General features: G+C 46.1%; 1 protein-coding gene across 4 annotated transcripts; it reads right to left on the bottom strand.

Annotated features, from left to right (window-relative positions):
- Positions 1–755: 755 nt before the first annotated feature.
- On the bottom strand, positions 756–26288 carry TLDC1 (TBC/LysM-associated domain containing 1). 4 transcript variants are annotated; one of them, XM_011370287.2, is made up of 9 exons: positions 26165–26288; positions 22371–22404; positions 18092–18149; positions 15943–16173; positions 15445–15589; positions 11915–12340; positions 7927–8045; positions 7353–7532; positions 756–6871 (listed from the first exon to the last, which is right to left on the bottom strand). In XM_011370287.2, the coding sequence occupies exons 3-9, from the start codon at positions 18122–18124 to the stop codon at positions 6761–6763; spliced, it is 1245 nt and encodes a 414-aa protein (XP_011368589.1). In that variant the 5' UTR covers positions 18125–18149; positions 22371–22404; positions 26165–26288; the 3' UTR covers positions 756–6760. The 4 variants fall into 4 exon arrangements, with proteins under 4 accessions (XP_011368589.1, XP_011368584.1, XP_011368586.1 ...); XM_011370282.2 differs by having other exon boundaries at positions 17972–18149; positions 26165–26287; XM_011370284.2 differs by having other exon boundaries at positions 17972–18149; positions 26197–26284.
- Between the last annotated feature and the right edge of the window lie 1681 nt (positions 26289–27969).

Below are 27969 nucleotides of genomic sequence, written 5' to 3'. Positions count from 1 at the left end.
CAAATGGAATTCAATGGAGAAAAACAGTTATATCAACAAATGGTGTTGAAACAACTGGATAGCCATAAGTAAAAATGAACCCCTTGACCTAAAACTCATACCTTCTAAAAAAATTAACTCAAAATGGGCCATAGACCAACATGCAGGAGAAAATCTTTGGGATCTAGGGTTAGGCAAAGAGTTCTTAGACATGACACCAAAATATAGTACCATCTATAAAAGAAAAAAATGATAAATTCAATTACACCAAAATTAAAAAGATTTACTTACAAAAATTACTATTAAGAGAATAAAAATACCCCACAGACTGGGGGGAAAATATTTTCAAACCACATATCCAACAGTAGACTTGGATCCAGAATATTTGTTTAAATTCAAAATTTTAACACTTAAAATTTTTAGAAAAGGGGCAAAATCTTGAACTGACTCTTCACCAAAGAGGACATACATATGATAGATAAGCACATGAAAAAAATGTTCAACATCATTATCCAGGAGAGAAATGCAACCTTGGCTCACAGTAAGAAATACTACATACTTATTAAAATAGCTAAAGTTAAAAAAAAAAATACTAAGTGCCATCAAGGATGCAGCTGGAATTGTAGACACTGCTGGTAGGGATATAAATACTACAGCCACCCTGGAGGACAGTTTGGCAATGTCCTGTAAAGTTAAATCTATACTTACCACATGACCCAGCAATCCTACTCATCGGTATGAATCCTAGGGGAGACTTATATTCATACAAAAATCGGTACGTGTTCATGACAGCTTTATTTGGAAGAATCAAATCTTAGGAACAACCCACATGTCCTTAAGTGGGTGAACGAATAAAGAAACTGTGATCCATCCACAAAGTGGAATACTACCCAGCAGTGAGAAGGAACACACACATCATAACTTGGATGGATCTCATGGGTATTATGCTGAGTGACAGAAGGCTGTCCTAAAAGGTTGCACACTATGTGATTCCATTTACATAACATTCTCAAAGAGACATTTATCATGATGTAGAATGGATTAGAAGTTGCCAGGGATTAGGAGAGTGTGACTATTCAGGGTGAACACAAAGGAGTTCTGGGGGGTGATGGAACAGTATTGCACTGGATTGTAGAGGTCGTTACACGAATCTAGACATATACCAGAACTATACAGAACTTGTGTCGGAGTCCCCACAATAGCTCTCAGGCTCAATAATCTACTAGAAGGACTCACAGGCCCAAGATGACAAGAAGCTCTGTGTTTGGAACCCCTTCACTCCCTGCCCTTTGGTCGGTTCAAATTTGTATCCTTTCCTTGTAATAAGGATCGCCATCATTTTAAGAGGTGTCAGTGAGTTCTGTGAGTCTATCTAGAGAACTATCGAACCTGAGGGTGGTTCTGGGAACTCTCCAAATTTGCAGTTGGTATCAGAAGTTCTGAGCTAGAAGACTGTGCCCTTAGCTTTGAGTCTGCCTCAAACCAGATGCTAGGTAAAAGCTGATGAAGTTCAAACAAGGTCTGCTGTTTAGTTCATGGTATTACAGAAATGCCAGTTTCCTGGATTTGATAACTGTGCTATGGTTATGTAAGCTGTTTTCATGGGGAGAAGCTGGGTGATGGGTACACAGGTACTCTCTGTACTGTTTTTGCAACTTTTTTTATCAGTCTAAAGTTATTTCGAAAAAATGTTTATATGAAAAAAAAAAAACAGGCGCAGAAAAATTGAGCACAGATATACCAGGTAAATGCAAATAACGTACACAACAGGGGTGATAATGTCAGACGAGAATAAAATGAAGGCCAAAATCATTAAGCGAGACAGAGAGGGGAATTTAATAAGACATAATCACCACTGAAAATCTGACAGGCCTGGGTAGGTATCAATGCAATGTCCAAATACAGAGAGCAAACAAGACAGGAAATTTAGGAAAACATAGGAAAATTCATGAGACTCTAACTGACCACATGGAAGGACATTACTAAGACCTTAATAGATTCCAAGACGTAGACATAATATAGATAACTTCCCTAGGCATGATTCAATAAAACTAAAAAAATTATGGGAGAATTATCTAGCATATCAAAATTTTAAAATCCTTGGGTAGAAGAAATCAACATAAAAACTGCAGAAAATCTAGAAGCTAACTATGAACATATATCTAACAGAATCTATGTAATGCTGCTAAATAAAGCAGAGCTCAAAGAGGAAAGTAAATAGCTCTATATATTCATTTACTTTCATTCTTTTTGATTTAGGAATTTAGTAATCAACTCTAAAGAACGGATGAACAAAAATAAGGAGGAAATAAAATTAATTTAAAAACAAAATTGGTAGAATCTAGGAAAAATGAAAACGAGAAAAGCCCACAATTACAAAAGATTTCAAATATTTCAGTCGACTCTATGTAAATTAATTTGAAGACAAATAAAACGGAAATTTTTGTAGGAAATAAAAAAAAAATCTTCAAAATTGATCCCAGTAGAAATTTAAAGCAATCCAGATGATAAGAAATGGATACAGTTACCAAGAGTTAACCCCGTCCTCACCCACCAAACCAAAAAGTACCAGATGAATTTTACCCAAACTTTAAGGAATATCTTTCAATTTGTATTCTAGAACCCAGCAAAGGGAAAGGTTCTAAATTATTTTTGCAAAGCCAGCACAACTTTAAAGCATAATTTACATAAAATCTGACCAAAACAAAACAAAAAAATACAGACCAACTCATTTACACACATTGCTACAAAAGTACCAAACATAAGCCAACTGAATTAATACACTGAAAAAGTGACCGTTAAAATACAAAGATGGCTCAATATTTGGAAACCTATTCCTTATTAACTCTGAAAAAGAAAAACAAATGCTAAAAAAAAAAATAAACCTTTTTATCAATTTCAACATTTACCCTTGATAGGAACCCTTTAATAACAAGCACAAATGGAAATTCCTTTACATGAAAATATTTATATATTTGAAATACCTCAAAATAGCAGCCAGTGTCATGCTTAATGGTAAAAGACTAGATGCATTTCCATTACAGTCAGGAATGAGAAGGATGTATCATAACTTTTAAAGTTCTGAAAGTATTTGCTGAAAAAATTAATCAAGAGAAAAAAATTAAAAGGTCTAGAAATCAGAAGGGTAGGGAAATTATCCTTATTTCCAGGTATGCAAGCATAATAGCTGCGATCACAACTTAAACTTACACAATGTTATATGTCAGTTATATCTCAGTAAAGCTGGGGGGCTGTGGCAGAAATAGAAATCTTGCAAGCCGAAACACAACAGAAAGACATCTTTAAAGTGGCAAGGGGAAAAAAACGTCAAAATATCTTTCGAAAAGCAAAACAAAGCAATCTTTTCAAAATAAAGGCAAAATAAAGATTTCAGACCAAAAAAAAATAAAATAAAAAATCATAATACCTGCAAACTCCCAGAGAATTCATTAAAAAAAAATAAATGAACAGCAGTGGTTCTCCATGTGAGGTCCCCAGACAAGCAGCAGCATCACAACGTGAGAATTTTATTAGAAATATAAATCCTTGAGTCCCTCCCAAACCTACTGAATCGAACTCTAGCCCCACAATCTGCATTTTTAAGAATCCTTCTAGGTGATTCTGATGTAGGCTCAAGGTTGAAAACCACCAGATAAAAGAATTCAGCAAGGTAAATGGGTACAAAACTATGCAGAAAAATTAAGAGCTTTCCTATGTTCGAAGAATCAATTAGAAAAAAAGAGTCCACTTACACTGTCAGCAATGACAACAAAAATTTATCTACCAAGCTTAGTCCTGTTATTGAATAGGAAGAATCAAATTTTTAGCCAGATGTCAGTTCTGCCTACTTAATCTATTTTTAATGCTATCTCAAAAATGCTACTATCAAACTTTTTAGTAGTCAAAGAGCTACCAAAGGTCACAGGGGAATAGCTCTTACATCTTTTTTTTTTAAATCATAAAATTAATTCGGTTGATGACAAAGTAGCATTTTAATTCAGTGAGAAAGAGACATACCATTTCATATAAAAGGTACTGAAATTTATTTTGGAGTAAGACTGAGGTCTATTTTTAAATACATCTTGAATGGACCAAAGATTTAGAATTAAAAATGGAAAGCAGATTTTAAAAAATAGATTTTTTAAAAATCTCAGGGTAGAGAAAAACTTCCTAGGCAAATCATAAATCTCAGAAGCCTTAAGAGGAAATGTTGGCAAATACGATGCAAAATTCATGTAAAGAAAAATAAGCACTCAAACTAGAAAAAGATAGTTACCACACATGGCAATTGCTATTTTGTCCTATTCAAAAAAGCACTTTTGCAAATCAATAAGAAAACCACGCCCTAAAAAACAAGATAAAGGATATAACACAGATGGCTTTTGAAAAATAAAGCTGGTCAGTGTCATTCATGAAAGAAAAAGAAAATAAAGTTACAGTTTTCATATATCAGGCAAACGAAAAATAAATTTTAATATAGTGTTCGTGAAAACACAGCAAACCAGCACTCTAGTATGTTAGAAGTATAAATTCAGCTCGAAGAAGTTTGTTAATTTGTCAGTATTTAAATAAAAACCACATACCTTTTGATCCAATAATTCAGCTTCTAAGAGTTTATCCTCCAGACAAAAATCACACCAAGACACACATAAAGGATATTCACTGCAGCCACTGTTAGCAGCTGGGGATGGCTGGACATTAGAAATGATGGCACATCCGTTATCACAGGACATTATGCAGTCAATGAAAGCAAAGAAGGACACAGATGGGTGGATGTGGAGCCATCCCCCCAAAAAAGTGAAGGACATATTAGTTTGCAAAACACGATTATGCTAGGTGTACAAGGAGTTACTTTTGGAAGGTCTAAGTGGCTTTTTGTGAGTAGTTTTGCTTCTTGGGAAGGAAATGATGGAAAATGGGCAAGAGGAAGACTTCCCCTTCAAGGTATATCCTTTCGTATTTTGATGTTTTATACCACGTACACATATGGTAATTTTTTTAATTGAAAACATATGGCGGGGGTGGGGGGAATAACGGTAGACACATTCCTACCACCAACCGCATTTTGTCACCTCTTCTTCCTAGCCCCTTTTTTGGGCGCTAATTGGTCTTCACTTAGGGAGACCGCTGATCCTTACAACCGGAATCGTTATTCTCATTTCATAATAGAACAAACTCATTTGATAAAACTAGCATCGCAGGTTTCCCAGTCCCAGGTAGAACATGGTGCCGCAGGCCAGTGGCCCTGGCCACGGCTGACACCCTAAACAGCTTAGTGTGCTTCGCGCCGCACACCCGCCAGAAGGGCGGCGTCCCCCGAGGTCACCAGCACCTGGTCTGGGCACCCCTTTCCTCCTGTAAGTGTGTTCTCTCGGCAAACAGACCCATTAGAACAAGCACAAGGCAGAAAGCAAGCGTGAGGGCAAAGTCTAAGCCTCTCTAATAGCCGCAGAGGCAGCAGCAAATGGTACTGGAGGTATGGACGCCAAGGAACCTTTTATTAGTGAGGTATTTAATTGCATTATTTATATATATATATAAATTCCACAACAAATTGAAGATTTGAGACCTAATTCTTCAGATTTATGGCAAAGATATCTGAGGATTCCAATATCCTGTAACTACTACCCCATCAGTGAGGAAGTCACTCAATGTACTTGAGAAGCTATTAAGAAACTGGCTTTTTATAAGGAAAATCAATCATGGCTGAGTCTGTGTGTGTCGCGTTGCTGCCTCTCCGCGCACCAAGCACGTGCTTTTCTTTTGAAGGCTAATTTATAAGGCCTTCTGTTCAGCCAAGGGCATTGCTAAGTGCAAAGTAGAAAATGCAGAACTTGCAAAATGCAAACGGCTCAGTTTGCTATGGCTTAGAATCAGGGCAAACTCTACAATAAAAGGTCAAAGCTTACAGTAAAAGACAAGAGGATGAGGTATATGTGTGAGAGAGGGTCCCGCAGCTCCTTTAAGGAGGGAATTCTTGGTGTGTTTACAGTTGCTTCAGGTCTGGGAGGTGGCAGCTCTGCCTGGAAGCCCAGCTCACTGGCAGGGAGGTGATATTGACAGGTGTGGTGCCAGGAGACCCAGAACCCAGGGGAGTGATGCCAAGTTACCACTAACTTATGTAAGAGGTCATATGAGGGCCCCCCAAATGTCCCCCACATTTAAATTAATAACAGAACCACAACTTTGCTTCTCTGTCAATCTCATTTTCTCATTTGCTCACAGCTGAGAAAGGCAGATGTGGAAACTTATGATAAATACGTATTGAGGACTCACGCCACTATTATCTCCAAAATCTTCAGTTGTTTCCCTCATTAATACACTGTGCTTTTTTATAAATACAGAAATTCCACGTCATAGAAAACTATTGTCAGAAAGCGTCAAGATTCACATCCAAACACCTCTGTCCTTTACCAGGCGAAATGGAACATCAAGACATGCTTTAACTGGGACAGCCTGCAGAGGTCAAGTGACCCCCAGTGGGTGGAACCCCCTACACACAAGAACTCACATGCTCATCAAACGCTGATTCCAACCAAGGTCTCAAAGGTCTCAGGATCTTTGCATTTCAGCAATATGAAATATACGAAGTAAAAATTAAGTTGCTAATTTAACACTCAGGATTTCTGGGAGATAGACCCACCAATCAATATATGGCATGAGAGGAATTTTACTCTTCTGATTAAACACATCCAGGACATCTAGACGTGACCGGTTAAAGTGAAGCCCCAGCAGGCCGTGCGCTCTGTCCAGGATGACCCGAGCTCAGGGCTTCTCCTCACTAGTTGTCAGATGGTTCCCGGAGCCCTTGGCTGTGGAGACCCCGCCCACTGACCTCCAGCAGGATCTGAGCCTCGGGGTCCACATCGAGAATGCTCTTGCCGCTGTTGGTCTTGGGAAGAAGGGAAGAGTGCGTTCAATGACCAATGATGTGCAGCCGAGAACAAGCAGTGCTGTTCTGCTGGTTTCAAGATCATTAGAGTGGATCCATATTTCCTGATGCCACAGGGAAACATGGTGGGGGCTCTGGCTGCCTCACCGAGGTCCCTCCACCTTGGCATGCCATTGTGGCACAGAAGGCCAAACGATGACTCATCGTGGAAGCACAGAACTAGGAGCAACTCCAGCCCTCCTCGTCTTGCAGATGGACCACCCACCCACCCCAGTTCCCACCTTGGGTAGGGCCCCACCTCCCCGGGGCCGTTCTTTCTGCTAAGCCATCCTCCATGGACCCCAACAGCACTCTGTGCTGTGCACCAATTGGCATCCCTCTGGCCAGCAACAGCTACTGCAAACAAATTTGGAATAAACTATCTCTAGATGGAGCAGTAAAAGGGCTAAAGCCGAGAAAGTAGAGAAATGCCCATGCTAACCAGGTTCAGTTCTGAGGTATCTCCAACCGCCCACACCTCCATCTTCTCGAACTGGAAGTCTTCTTTGGCTGACAGCTGAGGGCTGTTGTACGTGGTACACGTGGGCTTGGCCTTGCTGTGCCCTTTCCCAAAGTCAACATCGATCCACAGCCCAAAGTAATTGTGCTGCCCTCCCATGCCCTGCGAAGAGAAGATCATCAGCATCGCCTCGGCCTGAGCATCAGACCCTACGCCCACATCAGCCTAAGTACCAGTGTGAGAAGGGAATGGGTGAAAAGTGAATGTGATTTTCTTTAATGTTTTTTATCTCTGAAATATATAGATTGGTACAATTTACATATCCTATTACAAGTTACTAGAATAATCATTGAGGTGTCTGGACTCCTACTCCATGTCACTCATCGGGGCCCTGAAGCCCCGGCAGAATGAACAGAACACAGCATGCTTGTGTAATTGAATGCACACAGCTCCCCCTGACATGGCGGGAAGTGTCGGCCTGGGCATATCAGGATCGATTCCACCAGAGATGGACGCCACGAAGGCAGGACGTCCCCAGCCCTTCTGCAGTCCTCACCAGTCCATTTGGGATGGTCTGCTGCCCGTGATTCAGGTACATGTAGTGGTTGTTGTAGCCCGTGCAGGTGTGCACGGCCATGTTGGGGGAGATGGAGAACAGGAAGCATTTGTCGTCCCCTGCAAGTGACCAGAGTGCAAATCAGCAGGATCACTGGTCTGAGCCAGGCAGAGAGAAGCCAGAATTGCAAACAAGCCACCACTCCGAAGGCAGAAGAACAAGGACTGTCAGATGGGTCTTCAGATGGGCTCTGAGCTTGCACACACCCAGGAGCTCAGACATCTCAGACCAGTGGGCAGTTCCCAGGCCTCGCAGAGGACAGGCCCTGTGACTGCCTAGATCCTCAGAGTATGAGCTGAGGGTGAGGGTGAGAGTGACCTCTAAAAAGGAATGTGACATATACTTGCTGGGGACACCTTTTAGCTCTCACCAGGAAAGCAGAGGTGGGAACTCTGCCCGCTGTTCATCAGAAGAATGCATCAAAGTCAGAAAGGGCAGGTGTCTTTTAATTTAGGAGCAAGGGGGCAGGTGGTCACTCCAGGTATTGACGTGGTGCTGGCAAGGCCTCCTCAAGTCAGCACTTGACACTGTGTAAGGCTGTCCCCAGCCTAAAAGAGCACATCATCCAGAGGGGAGAGAAAACCTGCAGACACACAGCTGCCCCACAGGGAAGGAAAGGTGACCGTCTACCTTCATCCAAGGGCACAAGTGTGACTACAACGCCACTGAAAGAAGGTACTAGACAAAACTGTAGAAATGACAGCTTCCCTTTTTCTTGATTCCTTCATTCCAGAAGCACATTCAGCATCGGGGAGAGGGTTGGAGGCCATGTGTGGCCCCCAGGCAGCTTCCAGCTCAGGGGCAACCAAACCAGAGATGCCCCCACTGCTGTGAAAACGTGGCCCAAAGGCCTGCTAACATCACGAAGGGCTCCTGATGTCGAAACGAGCCCCACAAGCCAACCCAAGACCCAGTTCACTGTACTTTGGGGTTAGGCCATTCGTGAGGCGAGAAGGAAGGTTCTAGGAAATAAATGGGAACACGGATGAGGAGGACATGCAAGACGGACACAAAACGGTATTCGAGCCCCAAGAGCCCCAAGGAGAGGCTAGTCCTCAGCAGAAGAAAGGCCCAGACAGGCAGAGATGGGCAAGCGAAGCTCGGGCCTCAAGCTAGGCAGATCGGCAGGGTGCAGTGGAGGTGGTGGGGGAGCTTCTGGAGCCGCTGAGTTAGTGCCTCCAAGGTTGGGGGTGGGGGGGGGCGTGCTGAGATGGAGATGGCTGAGGTGAGAGCCACTCCCTGGAGGACGGACCAGCGGGGTCAAGGCACAGCGGGGACCCTTCCCCTTACTGAAGAGTTTGTGAGTACTGGGGTAGAGAAAGAAGGGAGATGAGCCTGGAGAGGTCCTCTGGAGCCATGTGACAATGGGCTTTACTCTAGGCTTGAGTCCAGGGGCCTGGGCAGCCCCCGCAGCTTGGGGGCAGTTTTAGACATAATGAACTGCCCCCCCAGAGCTGGGCATAGCATCGCTTTGCTTTGCAACCCTAAGACTGTCTTTCGACCAACATTTACGGGCTCCTGATGCTAAGAAGGGGGACTGGCCCACAAAGTAGAGGCCCCTTGGCTGCAACGGACCCCACTCTAGCCCATCAGGGAGGCCACGTGGGGAAAGGTTACTCTCTAGGACGCAAGGACCCAAAGAGTCAGTATTACCAGCAAAAAAAAAAAAAAAAATCATGCCAACAGTAAGGGTCTCTCCCCATCTAACTCTCACAACAGTGATACTCGACAACCACCCACCGCGACAGTTTATACGCTGCTTTCCCACAGTACCGTTTCACATAATTCTGGGGAATCGAAGCCCAGAGAAATCGAGCACCTTGCCCCAGGACACGAGCTGGACTCATGAGGCTTGGTGCTCAGTCCAACGTCACAAGCCTTTCCAACGGCACCACAGAAGACCCAGCAAAAGTGAAGTAGCCAGTGGTTGTCACTTCACTTCAAGTCTAAAACATCGGAAGTGATCGTTTCCAGGACAAATGGGCAAGAACTCTCTCTCTGAACTTGACCGGACTCGACGATGCAAAGCTGCCCTCTGCTGGAATTCCCTTCTCATATTCCAGAACAGAATGAACTCGGGTTGGAAAGCTTAGTCATTCATTTCTCGGCTGTTCTTCGGGAAGATTAATTCTGCTTGTTAAAAAAAACATTAGACCCAGCAGATCCGACTTGAAGTTAATATTACAGGAGCTAGAAGAAGCTGTTTTATCTATAATAAAACTGTTCCGTATCCTCTCACAGCAATAAATCGTAGCCATGAGTACAGCTATAGGCTGAGTCCGTGAGTCCTCCTAATGGATCACTGATGGGTGGATGGTCTTGGGGACTCCTGACACAGTGGGGAAAAGCTGGTAGCAGTACCTGGATTAATGATCTGGAACATTCTAAAACCGAGATTTAAAAAAATCCTAGAAATAACAGGATCTGGGGGACAGAGGTACCCAACCTTCGCCTCATGATTCCTTCCACCCATCCCCAGCAAAGGGCCTTCCATCGCTGCTAAACCTCTCCCGTGATGGCAACTCTGTACCTGGACATGGCTGCCCCAGTGGCAGAAGCTCTGCCTAGCAGAAAGAAGACAGGAACAATTCCAGAGGTATGCAGTATGACAGAGGGCCACAGAGAGCACAAGGCCCTCGCATGGTTGGGAAGGATTCCTGGAGGAGGGGACCCTGGGCTGAGTCCCAACAAGAAGCTGGCTATGCAAACAGGTGGAAGAGGGAGAAAGCAGCATGAGCCAGGTTTTGAGACGAGAGGGAACACGCACGGCCTGTTCTGGAAACCACGGGAAGTCCTGTGAGACTGAGCACGGAACGTGAGGGGGCAGGAGTGGGTCGTGAGGGTAGAGATAAAAGGTGTGCCGTCCTGAGGGCAGCGGGGTCTGTGCAAGCACATCAGCTTCACTGGGATGTGGTGAATGGATTGGAGGGACGAGGCTAAACACAGCGGGCCAGTGAGGAGGCAGCTGCATAACACTGCTGAGAGCGAGGAGAGCAGAGGGGAGGGATGCAGCAGAATGAATGAGAGCTGATGACCGTCTGCTTCTGACACGCAGTCTCTGTTCCATAGGAGCACATGGCCTCGCTCCTCGCTCTTGCATCTCAGGTCCTCCCTCCCCCCCCCGCCCCGCCCCCGACCCAGCCAGGAAGGGCATTAACCTCGCCCTCTCAATGGGAGGGACCCTCCCAGGAATTCATTTCGCCCATGGGAGTGAGAGCGGGCCTTTATCTGGTCTCAGAGCCCCTAGGAAAAGCCCTCGTCCTCGAGGGTCCCTACTGAGAACATAGATTCGGGCAGCCGGGCCATGCACCAGGGAATACGCAGTGCCACCAGACCCTGGGAAGACAATTTCACCCCCTGAGTAGATGAACCACCCACTGCCCAGCAGACAAGTGTTTTCAAAATGCTTATCAGAGCATTCTTCGAGGAAGGGGAAGAATTTACTTAGAGCCATCCCTCCGCTGTATTCGAGATTCCCACAAAGAACTTCCAAACTCCAGCAAAATCACAAAGCTGAAAAACCACAGGAGAAGCAGCAAAGCAAACACACCTTGGGTTCCAAGAAAGATGGTGCCATGAGACGAAACGTCCCATCTGAAAGAATCGGCGTCTCCTGATCCCTTATGAGGCACCCACGGCCCAACCTCTCCCATGGCCTGGACCTGGCACCATTTAATAAATCTGAAATTCGAGATGAAGATACCTGTCCTCCTGCTAATCTGGCTCTGCCATCAGAATCAGAAAAGAAATCCATGAAGCATTAAACCACTACGTTTCACTGTCCTCTAAACGCATCTAGATAAACTCTTGGAGGAAGAGATGGAAGAAATGCTCACATGCTTTGTTGGTGCCCAGAGGTCTCCACACCACAGCTGTCTGAACAGAACTCGTAACAAGCTACCAGCAGGGTTTTGTAGCCAAGTCTTACCTTGAAACTGAGGCTTGATTTCCCAGGAGCAGGAGGCAAACCCTCCGAACACATAGCCATCGTGGTCCTCGAGGAGTGCCACGCAGGGCCCCCGGTGTGGGATGCGCCAGCAGAGCTGGGCGAAGCTGTGCCCATGGAGCTCGGTTGAGAAGAGCAGATGCCAGCGGTGCTGCTGCTCCCTGGGCAGGTGGGAGTTGACAAAGATGACCGACAGGACATCCAGGACACTCTCAAACTCCTGCTCCTGGTCAACTTGACACTCAGGGACCAGGGTGGTCAGATTGAGGGACAAGCGCAAGAGAAAGCCTCTGTGGATGACCACACTCAGGAACGTGGCCACGAGGTGGGCCCTGAACACCCAGTCCTCGATCATAGCTTGGTCACAGTCACAGTCCAGCAACTGAGGCCCCAGAAGCTTCTTGCCGTCTAGGAGAGGGAAAAACAGTATTAGTGGATGATTACATCTCCTTATGTCTGCTCCCCTAAACCTGTGCTGTCCAAGTGGGAGCCACATGTGGCTTCCGAGCACTCGTCACTGGCTCATCTGAATTGAGATGTGTGGCAAGCATGAAATGTACACCCGATTTCAAAGACTTGGTATGAAAAAAGGATGTACAATATCTCAATCATTTTTTTTTCACATTGATGGCCAATGTTAAATTATATTTTGGACGTATTAATAAAGTTAATTTCATTTGCTTCTTTTTATTTTAATGTGGCTACTAGAATATTTAAAATTTCATGTATGTCTTGCTTTGGTGCCTGAATTATTTCCATTGGACAGCATGAACCTAAACGATTCAACATCAACACTCTTGTCTTTTTCTCCACAACAGGGGGCATTTCAGAGGCCCAGGTGGCAGTCACGGCCTCATCCCAGGACACGGCCCTGAAACTCTCAGCTGTTGCTCTTGATAGCACTACACCAAAAGCCACTTGTCCAGGGCTTTTGCCCTAACAAAGTCCTTTGGAAAGGATGTAGAAGTGTTCTCCAGCCAAGGCAGGGTAGTGGCTGGTCACTTATTTGGTACTCCTATAGTTTATCAGGAAGAAGTTTCATTAACTACAAATTATGCTTAGTTGTTTCAGAGCAGCATCTATAATCCTGTTTCTATCTCTCACCTACTAAGAATGGAGGTGACATGGTGGTGACACCAGAAGACAAACTGCTGCTTACATTTATATATATTATTATACAGTTATACATATACATATAGTTATATATTATATGTCGTTACACTTTCCAAGTTCCAAATGCCTCACTTAAATTAATTTTTGAAATATAACCTGTTTTTCAAACTCCATTTTTAAATCCAGCTTTAGAATAAAACAGTAATACCTTTATAAGTCTGCTTTGCAAAGAGATCTACCATGAGGTATTTCTAAATCTCAAGGAAACTTACATAGATACTGTTTCTCACTCAACTACAAGAATGCACGAGTTCCTCAAGTGTATGTGAAACATTCTCCAGAATATACCATATGTTAGACATAAAACAGGACTCAATAAATCTAAGAGAACTGAAATCACACAACATGTTCTTGAACCACAAAATAATAAGATTACGAATCGGTAACAATGTAATTTGAGAAATGTACAAACGTGTAAAAATTAAATAACACACCTCTAAATAACCAATAGACCAAAGAAAAAAATCATAAGGGAAGTTAGAAACTACTGAGAATGAATGAAAACAAAAACGCGGCATACCAAAACTTATAGGATGCAGCTAAAGCAGTACTTAGATAGAAATTTATAGCCATAAATGCCTACGTTGACAAAGAAGAGATCTCAAATCAATAACCTAATCTTCTAGCTTGAGAAACTAGATAAAGGCCTCCTGCCCTGGCTCCATCAATGGGCCTGGCCACGGTCAGGTCAGGGTACAGCTTGGGGTACCAGTGGAACCCACCCTGCAATGAGCGCAGGCCTGGTACGGGAATGAGCCTGCCGACAATCCTGAACAGCCCCACCGTGCATTCGGGCTAGAGCAGCTGCACCATCCTGGGGTCCTGTACTAGAAGCTGGATGCTGACAAACATGGGAATGATCCAAAATTAGAAAAGATTAGAAAAGAAACTATTCCTGGATGGACGTAATAACCATATGCCAAAATAAACTGCCAAATTATGGAGAAAAGATCAAAATGTTATATGAGGAGCATCTACATTTGGATGATGATATCCTCTACATTCTGGATGACAGCAGCTCCTTTGCTGTGAGAGATGACTAGGACAAGGGGTCCGCCTCTTCATGGAGACTGGAGACATAAGCACCCTACCCATGGGGATCTACCATGGCTTCACACTGGATGAACAGAAGTACGGGAAGGCCAGGTGGTTGTTTGTGGGAGAACTGGTGTACGAACCAGCCAGCTAGGAGGAGTACATGGCATTTTTGGTGCAGACGGCATAGCAGTGCTCCCTGGGGGCCAGCACGTCTCCTTCACCCCCCTAGGGGCCAGCACACCCCTTCACCCCCTGTGAAGGTCCCGAGCGCGATAACAGAAAATCTGTTGTGTTCTCCTCGTTTCTATATTGTAGACTTAAGACTAAGTGATGCAAGATTATTTGATCAGAATATGTTTTCATGAAAGGAGCTATAAAACTGGTTTTTACACAGAAGTAACTGTGGAAATGTGGACGATCATATTCCTTTTCTCTGATTCAAGATCAGCGTTCCATAGTCCCAGGTCAGCACATGCACTTCACTTGAACCCAGATGAGTTTTAGTTCCCCAAGCGTAGCTGTTTAACTGCCCCTCCGGACCCAATTCAGCAGCTTTAAGTAGATTCCAGTCAATGCCATGGCTGCCTGCCAGGGAGTGTAAGAGTAGATGACAGGACTGGCTGGATATAACACACTCTTCTCCCAAAACATGGGTAGGGAGTGGAGAGGGAAGGGCGATTTCTCATATTAGGGAGACACCCTCAGTTGCTTATGCCACTTTCTTGTTCAAAATAAAGCAGCTGCTGTAATTTAAAAAAAAAAAAGAAAAGAAAAGAAAAGAAAAAAGAAAGAAAGAGAGAGAGAGAGAGAGGGAGGGAGGAAGGGAGGGAGGAAAGGCAGGAAGGAAGGCAGGAAGGAAGGCAGGAAGGCAGGAAGGAAACTAGATAAGGAAGACCAAACTAAACCTAAAAGAAGCAGAAGGAAGGAAAGACAAGACTTGGGCAAAGATAAATGAAACAGAGCCTAGACAAACAACATAGAAAATCCACAAAACCAAAAGTTGGGTCTTTGAAAATATCGACGAAAAATAGACAAACCTTTAGCTGGACTGACCAAAACTAAAAAAGATTCAAATGACTAAAATCAGAAATGAAAGTAGGACCTTGCAAAATAAGGACTATGAGGAAATACTGTGAACAATTGTATGTCAACCAATTAGACAATCTGAATGGTCCTCCCAACATGGAAGACTCACCCTTTCTGATTTCAAAACTTTACTGCAAGGCTACAGTAATTGAGACAGCACGGTACCACTCTACGCCGCCAAGGCCTCCGTGTGTGAGCATACGTAGGGCACTTGCCTGCAAGCTTCATCTCGGAGAACAGCTGAGCAGCCAGCTCCTGCACCCTGGGCGGGGGGCCTGAGCCTTTCTTCTGAGTCCAGCCTCTCAGCTCCTGTCTGTGGTTCAGCACGTGCACTACAGAGCCAACCAGATCCTCTGTAAACTTGAAGATCACAATTTTACCATTAATAACGTTTCCACTGTGACCAATGACCTACATCATATCAATAAAGAGAAGGGAGTTTTCTCTCTTTAATGCCAACTACAATGCCACAATGTGGGAAAAGATAATATAACTTAGGTAGCGATTCATTTTTCTAATGATGCCCTTGGCTGGTCTAGTTTTGCCCAGGCCTTTATCCAGAGCTCTGACCTCAACCAGTTATGTGGTCTAGGGTTCCCAAAGGCCAGACATCTCCACAATGTCCCCACCAGCTGTTTGATCATCCCGAGTCCCCCACCTAAGGACACCGAGACTGCTTGGGATGGCCGTGATGGGCCACATGGCCTCTCTACCTTTTGAACTTCTCTTGCCTTCACAGGACCTTCTGTGACGGAAATCATATTCAGGATCATGAGACTCTTCTCCTCGGAGTTCCCTTTCAGCAGGTGGGACATCGAAACCGTGAACTGCTCCTGGGAGACGCTCTCGCTGGGCCCCTTAGCCTTCCCCGCTGGGTCGACGTTCCGCATGCCATTGTACAATCTGGTGACCATCTCTGGGGGAAGAGCTTCTCCAATGTGGCTCTGTTGGAGACAAGCAGGAGAAAAGGCTGGACAGGGAGCCAGTTAAACATGGGAGGATCCCAGAAAAATAAACAAGGGGACCAAGACCAACCACTGCTATGGCACGATGCATCCACCTTCCTGAATCCCCTCATGTACCATCCCTCTCCCGCCTAAGGGTATCACACTACCCAAGGACCCACATATCTAACGTGTCTTGGCTTGTGGCTCATCTTGGCCATCAGACTCTTCTGCAATCTGTACTCATCCCTCCAAATTTTCCAGTCTCTCCAGATTGGCCACATCATTCCTGACTCTGGCCATCATCTGCTCCTTACTCTGCTTAGAACATCATCTTCATTCTATACTTCGATAGCTGCCATTTGCATGTCTGAATTTATTAGCATATGTCTGTGTATAACTAATTTTGTCTCCTATATACTAGGGACTTCCAAATATATTAGCTAGCTTTCACTTCTCATGCAGTTCTTTGTGCTCAGTAAGCATTTTTTTCAATATGCATTTTTAGTTAATTTTTATTTAAATTTAAAATCTAGGTCTTGATTAATGTCTTGCCAATATCATTCTTTAAATATCGTTTTCTTTTTGACTCCGACATCAGATCAGATTTGGTCCAGGGATTACAAATAACTGGCAAGGGAAAGCAAACCATGAACTAAATCACAAACTACCATCATAGTAGGGTCTGCAAACTGGATTCTCCTGTAACAACTCACTGTCTACACTATGACAACACTGTGACAATATTCTGCAGTTCTTGTAAAGCAGATTCCCACCCTCGCTGTTCAAAATGAGTATATCTATTTCTGTCAGTGTTTTCAAAATTCTATGAGGAAAAGCAACCTTGAATTCCTTCCCAAGAGAAACTTGATTCGGTCTCTTCAAGGTTTTCTGATCAACTTTTAACCATATCTATCTTGATAAACACTTGTGAATGCTGCCGCCCACTCTGCAGTCAAGTCCTTAACTGGCCTGTCTGGTTCTGTCTGCTCCAGCGTGGTGTGTTACCTGGCAGACGGGGGTGTTTTTGGTCTAGTGGAGATACACGTGCACGCACGTGTGTGCACGCATGCATGTGCATATACACCACACAGCTGTGCCCAGAAGCCTCCCTGGCCAGTTTCCTCATCTGTAAAGTGAGTATGCTGGGGGATCCACAATGCCCCATCGCTCCCATTCTAGAAGAAGAGGTTGTTAGAATGCCTTCCAGCATTGCCCACCCCCCCACCCCCGAAAGATGGGCTGATGTTGTCTCTTTGCCAGTGTCTTGCCTCAGTCTGAGCACTCAGACATGGTTAAAAGCCCAATAGAACAGGGCAAAAAGATGGGGAAACAGGAAATTTTAACCCCTCGTCAGGTGAACCTTGATTTCGAAACATCATTTTGTTAGAGGTACCATAAAACTCCTAGGGCATCAAACACTTACACATCCTAAAGGCACGGGAACACCTGAAATTTTGTGGTTACTGGATCTACAAATCTCGCTAAGGCAGTCTGTCACCCAGAGGCAAATCAAGAGACAATAGTCAAGAGACGGGAAGCAAGGCTGGCCCCTTTGGTCATTGTCAAATTAGAGATGTCCCCAAAACATCATGATATGAAGGCAGAGCGGAGTAGGTGCAAAGAGACCACAGTAGCCCACAAAGCTGAAGATATGTACTATCTGACACTTTACAGAAAATGTTTTAGTGTTCCCTTATACCTGTCTTACAAAAACAGAGAGCTGATTTTGGCCCGGGGGCTGTAGTTTGCAGACTCCTGCTCTGGACTAAACATAACTGATGACGGTTACTCTTGCCTTTAATGCCTTCAGAGAGAAGGATCTGGGTGAGGTATTTGAGCTGCTTTTCTCCGATGACAGAGTAGCAAACAATCTATCCATCTCAGCCCGCTCTGCAGGAAGAAACTGTGAACATACATTCTGCCTTGATCGGCTTTTGCTATTTCCCATCTTTCCTTAGACCTGGCAGGATTTTCTGCAGAAGGAAAAGATACCAATTTAAAAAAAAAAAAAATCAAACTGTAATAATCATAGAAAATAAATGTTGATAAATATATGGTCAGGTTGATAAATATTGATTTAGCTGCAAAATTCAACTAAAGTGCATCAGAGCAATGTAATGTTATCTCAATGTCATGGAACATAATGGTCAATATAAATAAGTGTGAAAACCCAGCCCTGATTCCTATGATATCCGGAAGCATGCTCATAATTGCCAGTCTGGATTTCTTTATTTGAAAACATAGTTCCCGAGCTAATGTAACTATAAGGTAAAAAAAAAAAAAAAATCACTATTTTAACCTAAATATTCATTTTTTAAAAAACTGAGTTGAAAAACAGCTTTAAGTCTGGATGATCGTGTCGATGTAAGAAATATCCAAACCTATAGAGAATTTTTATCAGTTTATTTGTGCCAAACTGATGAGATTTTGCCGGGAAGCAAAATCTCAACAGATTAAGAAAATGCTCCAAAGGATGGCAGTTTTGCAGTTTCTCTTACACATGAGAGTCAAAGGAGGAGACATAAGAAAGGCTTCATGAAATCTGTTCGTGGTAGATTAAGGGAGTAGGAGAAAGCAAAGGAGGGGGGATCTCTGGGATTGGATTAAAAGTAAAACGAAGAGACACATACTTCTTTTACATTGGTGGGTACAGGAGAGTTAATTAACATTTAAAGCATATAGAGATAGTATTCAGGGAACGAGATAATAATGAGGGGATCTGTGTTCTCTCTGGCGTGGAGGTTGTGCTCTGAGGGGTCTGGAAAAGAGGATTACGCTGATATTTCAGAACTATGTTATCTTAGATGCAAAAAGACAGTAGAAAGGCTCGCTTAATGTAAAAATTGGCCTTTGTCAAGGAAGCTACAGGCCTAGGATGTGACTACTGGTCATGACACACTTTTAATTAGGGATTTTTAGGATCAGACCATTCTACATGGTTACTTTCAGTCTGAATTTGTAAGGCCTGCAATGCAGGTCTCCCCTAAGCCTGTCAGGGTTAGTATGTGGCCCCTTTTTCCACCCACAAATTACATTAGTTGAATAAAATCAACACCTTGAAAATATCACCAAGAGAGAGAACACACTATTTGACAAGTTTTCCTTTGTGATCCTGGCTCTGCCTCCTACTAGCTGTATAGCCTTGGGCAAGCTACTGAACCACACTATACCTCAATGTCCTCATTTCTAAAATCGGAATAACAACAGCCCTACCTCAGAGATTGTGATAATTTAACAAGTTAATTCTCACTCCTGAGATTCCAGTCAGTGAGTTTAGGAATATTTGCAGAGACTATTACCCAAAGGCAGGTGACCTTTGGTGACCTTTGTTCACTGTCACAGACCGCATTACAGAATGGGGTCAAATGCCAACAGATCCGTGGATTCAAAGAAAAAGCAGTCCGATTTTAAAAAATCTCTTTAGAGGCAAGTGTGGCAACTTCTTAATTCCTGTTCTTTATCTGGAAACTCACGTCGGTGAAATTGCTGGGAAGACAAGCACTCCATAAACGACGTCAAACCAACAATCAACGGTCTTTCACCAGGTCAGCAAGGGACAGGCAGGCCATCTCAGCTGGCACCAGGCGTGGGTGACAGGCCCGTCAAGTCCTGGCTGTTCAAAACCGCAAGGGGAAATTGGATGCAGTTGCCATCTTTTCTTTTCTTTTTATTAAGGTGAGACTCGCCTAACATTAAATTCGCCATGTTCAAGTATACAACTTGGTGGTATTCAGCGCATTCACAGTGTTGTGTAAACATCACCTCTATCTAGTTCCAGAACATTTCCATCACTGTAACTGCGCCACGGGCTTCATTTCTTTAAGATAGCTTTTTCTGATTCCAGCAAGCTTTACCTCGCATAACGGCATTATGACTCACTTGCTTTTTCTACCCTTGTGTACCTACTCCCTCAACCATTAAGTGTTAGGAGATACGGTTCTGGCCAGCGTCAAATCTTTTAAGAATAAAGCTTCATGTCTATTGATCAAGAGGACATGAAGGTTTGGTTAAACTAAAGATAGTATCTTGGCTTTAGGTGTGTTTCAGCCCCAGGCCCTTGGAGGGGGAACAGCCCCACCGCCATGGGACCAGGATGATGCCATGGCTGATTCCAGAAATGGGGGTGATGATTGATGACCCCAGCCCTATCCAATCAGTAGCGCCCATGACTCCAATTCCCTGAGTTTCCATGGCTAATGATTTTTCCCTACATAATCTATCCTCACGAGACACCTGGGGTGGAGGGGTGAGGAGGTCAAGTCTTTGAGTGGTAGCTTGCTTGTGTCTCTGGGACTTGCAACTCTCTAAAATAAACCTTTACTTTCTTTGCTACAAAACCTGTACGTGCACAGGCAGACGGACCCCTTTGCTCTGGTAACATCATCCCAAAAGAAACCCTGGACCCATTAGCTGTCATTCTTGATTCCTCTCCCCCCAGCCCCTGGCAGCCACTAACATGCTGTCTCTGCGGGATCTGCCTACACTGGCCATTTCACGTAAATGAAATCATACATATGTGCTCTTTTACGACTGGCTTCTTTTCACTCAGAACATGTTTAAGGTTCATCCATGACATAGCACGTGTCAGCACTCCATCCCTTTTTCGTGGCTGACTTATACTCCAGCATACGGAGACACCATGCTTGGTTTATTCATTTATCATTGATGGACATTTAGGCTGTTTCTACTTTTTGGGTATTGTACACACACGTTCGTGACAGCACTCTTCACGTGTACTTGAGTCCCGCTTTCAAATTTTGGGGGCACACACCTAGGAGTGAAATTTCTGGGTCCTATGGTAATCCGATGTTTAACTTTTGAGGAATCACCAACCGGTTTTCCATTTTCTATTCTCAGCAGCAGAGCGCAAAGGTTCCAATTTCTCCATTTCCTCTTTAACACTCATGTTATTTTTCTGCCATTTTTATCACTGCCATCCTGACAGAGGGACCCATCTGCCCAGGATAGGAAGGCTCCTGCAGAGGGCTCCTTGGAGTCAGACTGTAGCACACTTGCAATGGCAGGCTGGAAATGAGGGCTTACGCAACCCAGTTTGGAGCTGTCACTCACGGGCCATCTGATCTGATTGCTTCCACTCCTCAAGTTTCTCAGCAGCATAAGAGCCAAGAAGGAAACCTCCAGCCCTGGGCTCAAGGTCTAGTCTACGTGAGGCTCCCCTCATCTCTAAGACACAGGGGATGGCACCAGCTGGCGCCTGGGCCCCTCAGGGACACAGCGCAAGCGACCACATCAAGACAGACCCGTCCTCTTCTGTCAGCTCTTCTAAGGATCCCAAGAAACATCCTGATCATTTAGGACTCAATTAGGAAATGATCCAACATCATTTGTTTTTAAATACCCACTGATTCCAAAGGAGAATAGGAAAGAGTGCAAAGCAAAGGAAGAGGGCACTAACGTCACTGACACGGCAATTCATTTCATATCTTACGTGCTGTGTGCATTACGAAGTGGCCTAAGGTAATGCCCAGAAGAAATCATAACAGAATATATGTCCATGCTCACCGGCTGAGGTCGAGCAAGAGCCTGTGTGGTCAACGCCACGTTTCCGAGTTGCTGCAGCGAGGAAGCGTGGGGGTCTCAGTAAAAGTGTGTGTGAGGGGCGCTTGGGACGGGGTTGGGCTGCCTTCTTGGGAGGCTCAAAGGGAGGGCTCGGTCTGGATTGGGTGTGATTCAGGGCCTTGGTATCTTAATTTTTAACAAAAGTGCAGGAAGAACAGAAAGGGGTTCAAGTTATAATTAGGAAGGAAGCAGCACTGTTCGTGTTTCCCAGGAAATGGGGCTGGGGGTTCCTCGGGGGGCTTGCTCAGTGATCTGATCTTTGTACGGCGTGATTCTGCTTTTGCATTGTTATGTCACAGTTTTGGATATATTAACAGTAAATCACAACTTTAGTGAAAAGTATTTTTAAATTCATTCTCCCCCCGCCACCACACACACAAAGAGGGAAATTCGATTCTCTCAAGATATGTGTTAATTTATCAGTTCACCAGAAAATCTCTCTGCACCCCCATCTTGTCATTCTGCTGAAATCCTGAAAACAGTCAATGTATTAAAATGCACCCTAGTGAATTCACTTCATTCTTAGATAGGATCTTCATATCAAAGATCGTCAAACTTTTTCACTCTCTCTAGAAAACCTTACAGTGTGTGACATGAGAAGGCCCACGACTTACCTTAACTCTGGAAGAGATGAAGTCTTCCCAGTACCTGAGAGGGGAAAGTTTTTGAGACATTAGCACAGCTTCACTTCAGAGCTGAACTCTCAAGGCTGTGCCTACCCCAGGCAGACTCCCAAGGCTGGCCTCATGGAGGCAGGTGGTCCACTTGGGACATCGAACGCCAGTCCTTCTGGGCAATTTCTTTCTGCCCCTTGTCTGGCTCAGAGGACCTTTGCTGTTTACTTTGCATCTCGCCGTCCTACTCAGCCTTTGGGTGCCAAGATCACCCAGCATTGTGACTTCCCTAGAGCTGACTGCTGCCTTAATTTCAAAGGAGACAGGCTCATCCTCACTCACTCTGCTTGCCGCCCCACCCCCCACACCACCCCATCACCTCTGGCACCCAGGTTCATGCCTAAATGGTTGGCTAGAATCTGAAAGTCACAAAAGAGACACTGTCCTATGGCCATCTGCCCAGCACCTGAGCCAACCTGGCACACGCAGGCACAGGACGTACCTGTCCAATGGGTATGTCATTCATTGTTGACCTCTCAGGTGGATCAGCTCATTTTCCACCACCTTGTGGGCTCCGTTGTGCAAATCCCAGGAGGCTGGACTGGCCTAGAACCTGAGAAGGCCCTAGCACCCCACATTCAGCTCCCAAGAAACTCACACCCAGACACCCATAGCACTCATGGGCCCCTTGATTAGTGCCGCTCACTCTACCACACACGATGGATCACCTGCCCAAGGACAGGCCCCAGGATGCCTTGTGTCTATACCCCACAGCCCAGGCCTGGGCCACAGGAGGGACACAGCATATACGAGGAAGCAATTCACTCGGCCATCTCTGCCCAGAGAAGAACAACAAGCACAGAAACTACCAGAGAGAGCTGACAGCAAGGACGAGATCTTGAGCCAACGCCACCTCTGGCTTATAGACAAAGACATCTGAATGCTGGAACTCTGATTCCCAGAATCCCGAGACAGCTTCTTCCCTGCTCAAAACCTGAGGAATCACTCTGTGAGGGGATACCAGCTTCTTTAAGGGGTTTCTCACCCTCTTCCCTACTGACCTTGGCTGGGGCTAAAAGGCTACCAACATTTAAATGCCATTCCTCGAAAGTTTCCACATATTCCATGACTGAAGACTCAGGGGTTGTGCCACTGAGAGGGCATGGTCACCGCCTCCTGCAGGACACTTTCTGATGTCAGCACTCAAATCCATTCCTTCAATATATAGCTAAGCATCTCCTGGGCCAGGCCTCGTCGGAGAAACCTCAGGCAAGCCTAGACCTGCAGGAGCAGCCTGTCCAACAGGGAGAGAGAGACAAGCACTGTGGGGATCAGTGGGGATCAGGCTGAGGAGAACAGAGGAGTCAAGACACAGTCGGGCTGGGTTTTCAGGCACTGCAGGCCGTTCGCCTGTGAAGCGGGTGCAGTGCACACGATCAGCGAGGTGAGGTCTACTGTGTGGAAGGTACCAGAAGGGGCTACAGAGCAAGGGGGGTCTTGTCTGCCCCTCACTTTCAGCCTACCCCGCCTCCTCTTCTGTCTCAGTAGAAACAGCTTCTTCCACCATTGTATGAAAACAAATCAGTACAGAGCGGCCAGTCCTCCAAGGTGCCCAGGGAGAAAGGAGCAGGCTGGGCAAGCATCCAAGAGGAAAGGCAGAAATGCACAGGAGGTACAGACCATCAACATGGGGGTGGGAACAGGTCAGGAGATGTGGGAAGGCCCGGAAGCAGGGCCCCCTGGCAACACTGGTTTTTCTTCTAGCGGGAGGGAAAAGGGTGTGTAGCAGCCTCAGGTAGGAGTTTCAGGCCTATGGAAGGAGGGGCAGCCTCTAATGGCATGCCCCTACCCCTGCCCCACCATCTGCAGGGCACTGGTGAAGCGACACACCTCAAAACAGCTCCAAGGACAACCCCACCTCCTTTTAAAGAGCTCCTGTGAGGCCGGATGAAATAATGGCAATGGTACAAAGTGTTCCCAGGTTCATCCGTCCCAGCCTCGACCGCTTTAACCATGCCAGAAATCTCTTTAATCAGCTTCAGGGAGGACATGAAGGACTTTGATGCGTCCTTACTTCTCCCCATATACAAGTTCCTGGCAATGGTTTTCTCATAACTGTCCTGGGTGTAGCTCACTATGCAGGACAGGCTTTTTCCTGGCGAGTTGTGCATAAAACAACCCTCTGCTGGCCTGAGTCTTCTATAGGTTTACATATATCAAGTTCTCTTTCAGGAGAACACACCGAAATGTTACTCTAAGATCGCTCACACCAGTAGTTCTCGACCAGGGATGGTTTTGTCCTCCAGGGAACATCTGGCAATGATTTTTGGTTGATGCAACTGGGGAGGGAATCACTGTCGGCAAATGGTGGGTAGAAACCAGGGGTGCTGCTAAATATCCTACAGTGCACAGGACACCCCCACTCCCCCCAACAAAGAATTACTTGACCCCAAATGTCAGTAAGGCAGAGGGTGAGAAACCCTAGCTTCCAAAGATGTGGGATCATGGGGCAGGGTGGGAGATCCACAATGAACGGCGCTGAATCATTTCAGGAACACTTCCTTCTCAGAAGCTTTGGTATAAGCAAAGATGGGCAAATCTGAGTTCAAGTGCTGACATTTGTTGATTATATGACTGGGGGCAAGTTACTGAGCCTTTTTGAACCTTAGTAAAATGGGGAAAGTGCCTCCAACCCTGTAATGAGGTGGAAAGGATTAAATGAGGTAACACAGCATTTAATTCTGCTTTCTGGAGCCAGAGACAGAAACAGATGAGCCCACAAGGGAAAGCTGAGTTCTTGCCTTGGAACAGGAGAAACAGCCCAACTTGGAAGGAACAAACTCTCTCAGTGCTGGGGAGGGAGCCAGGAGCCCTTTTTTGTAAATTGGGGCCTGCAGTTCCAGCTAGCATCCTAGAATAGCTCAGCCAACCCCTTCTCAGAGCCTCTGCACTGGCTCCTATGCCAGGGGTGCTCTCTGTACTGACCTGCCAACTCCTAACCCCCAAACTCCAAGGGGCCACTGTCCCGAGAGTGGTGACCTGGCCCTCAGTAACCCCTCTCTGAGAAGAAGAGTCCAACCACTTTCTCTGGACAGAAGCACTTAAAGCCCTCTTTACATCCCCAAACCAACAGCTCTGCTGCAAAGGGTCAGCTTGAACCTGAGCCAGCTTTCAGGCAGCGCAGAGTCCCGGCTGGCCAGAAGGTGACCTGCCCTGCCCAAGGCTGGCTTCCTCCCTCCAGGAAACCCCCGCTGGCTCATCTGCAGAGGTATCAGCCTAGGAAGACTTTCTTTTCCTCTCTCCTTTACCCTAAATTTAATGATCAACTAACCTGGGGGAAAACTAATAGGTTGTGATCAGAATACGAGGAGGAAGATATCCCCTATCCTCACCCCCCGCCTCTCCACACACACACTCCGGCATTACCCAGGGCACCTCCTTCTCCCCCAACAGATGTTCCCCTGTCCCTCCCACATCTATACCAGTTTTATTGCTCCCCCAGACAGCTGGCCTCCAACCTGGGGATGGCACCCGCCGGGACTCTCATCTCCACCACACAAAAGGCAGAAGGTACGGGGTGATTCTGTGCTCCGACTGACGGCTCAGGGAGACCCTCCCATCCTCACAGCTGTCCCCGCCACCGCCCCTCATCTTCACCGACTCTGGGGTCGAAAGCATAGGCAGCCAAGGAGGCGCAGGGCCCAGGCGACTCCGGGCACCTTCGCTCCCAGAACCAGGGCCATCGTCCCTGATCCCTACCCTTGCTGCCCGGCCAGTGCCTCTACTCAGCTCACCTCTGACCTACGTAGCATGGACCAGGACTCACTTTCCGGACAGGGTGCTCAAGGTTTCTTTCCTAAAGCAGGCAGCCCCGTTGTTGGGCGACAGCGCTGACGGATGTGGAAGTTGAGGGGCGGAGTCCTATAAAGGAGTCAGCCAATGGCAATACACCTCATGGGCGGGTAAGGGCGGGGCCATGGCTGGGACAGGGGGTGGGGTGGAGGTGTGGGTGGAATAAGCGTGCTGCCGGCTGGAAGAAGCGGCTGGGGGCTGCGGGATTTATGCTGGAGCAGCTGAGGAAGAAACTGGAAAAGAGGTTGGAGACAGGCTGAGAAAGAGAGAGGCCGATGATTCAGGTGAGAAACCAGGCAGGCCAGCCTGGGAAGGGAACGGGTGTCTCGGCTGCAGTGGAGAACAGTAGCTGGGCTGAGAGAGACACAGGGGTATGGCTGAGATGGGGAGTGTGGCTGGGATGGGGAGTGTGGCTGGGATGGGGGTGTGGCTGGGAGAGGGCTGTGACTGGAAGGGGTGTTGCTGGGAGGGGTGTGGCTAGGGTGAGGGAGTAGATGGGGAAACAGACTGTGCTTGGGGGCTGAAGATAACCCGAGGAGAGGGGTAGGTCCAAAAGGAAACAGTACGGGGCGGGGGCGGGCAGCGGGGAAGAGGCGGGTAGCCCAGCTTCGGGACCCTCCACTGCTGAGGCCCCAGTGTATTAAAACCCAGGCACCTCTCCTCTGACACCCCTCACACTCCCCACCACTGGTTCTCGAGGCCCCTCTCACCCTGAAGAAAATGTAGCCTCCTAACTAGAGCTGGGGCTCCTGTCCCCCCTCTGTGACCTCTGCCCCGCAGCCCACCACTTACTTCCCGCTGGTAACGGTATCTTCTCCTGCGTTCTCTACCAGTCCTTCCCAGTAGCATTTAAACGGGCTCACGCCCCTCCAGTCTTGGTAAATAAACGTTCTTTGACCCTCATGCCCTTCTCTAGCTAGTACCCATCCCACCTTCACTCCAAAATGTCTCAAGACGGTTGTCCCCATTTCTTCACCTTCTATTCAGTCCCCATACCACTGACACCTGGCCCCAGGGGCACTGCCACTTAATCTAATGGGCATTTGCAGCCGTGATATGCAGTTGGAATTCCCACCTTCCTGTTAAAGCTCTCCTCCCTGGGTGTCCAGGTGGCTGGGTTCCTGGCTTTTCTCCCTGTCTCTCCCTATAGTTTTCTCTTAGTCTTTCTTGGCTTCTGTTCTGCTGGTCCTCATGCCGTTCCCTATGGCCATCCCACTTCTCACCCTACGCATCCTCCCTGGACAACATCCTTCCTCATGAAAACCTTACCCTTGACTTCAATTCCTGCTCTTCTAGCCTGCATTTTAACACATGTCCACTTGTTTATCGGGCATATCTACAAGGCTGCACCTCAAGTTCAGCTGAACACAAACTCAGCCTCTTCCCTCCAAAACTGCTTCTCTTATTTACCTCCTTCCTTAGTGGAGGTCACACCACCTTCCCATGCCTGAGTCAGAGAGAGACCTGGAACCAGGCTGGATGCTTCCTCTTCTCTCCTCATATGCCATTACTTACTAAATGTTTTACCTCCAAGATATGTCCTGCATCTACCCACTTCCCTACAAAGGTCCAGGCTAGACCTAGACCCAATAAATCCCACAGAGACAGCCCCCTTCCTGGCCTCTTTGCTTCCTCCAACCCATCCCCACACTAAACACACAAAGATCTATCCTGCTCCCTAGACAGAGAGAGAATCTCAGTATTACCTGGGCTGTTCATCAGGCCTGAATGACAAACACAGACAAAA

Source organism: Pteropus vampyrus, unplaced genomic scaffold, assembly GCF_000151845.1.
Source record: "Pteropus vampyrus isolate Shadow unplaced genomic scaffold, Pvam_2.0 Scaffold166, whole genome shotgun sequence".
NCBI lineage: Eukaryota > Metazoa > Chordata > Mammalia > Chiroptera > Pteropodidae > Pteropus > Pteropus vampyrus.
Note: the sequence above shows the minus strand (reverse complement) of the source record. Positions and strands in the feature narration are given on the sequence as shown.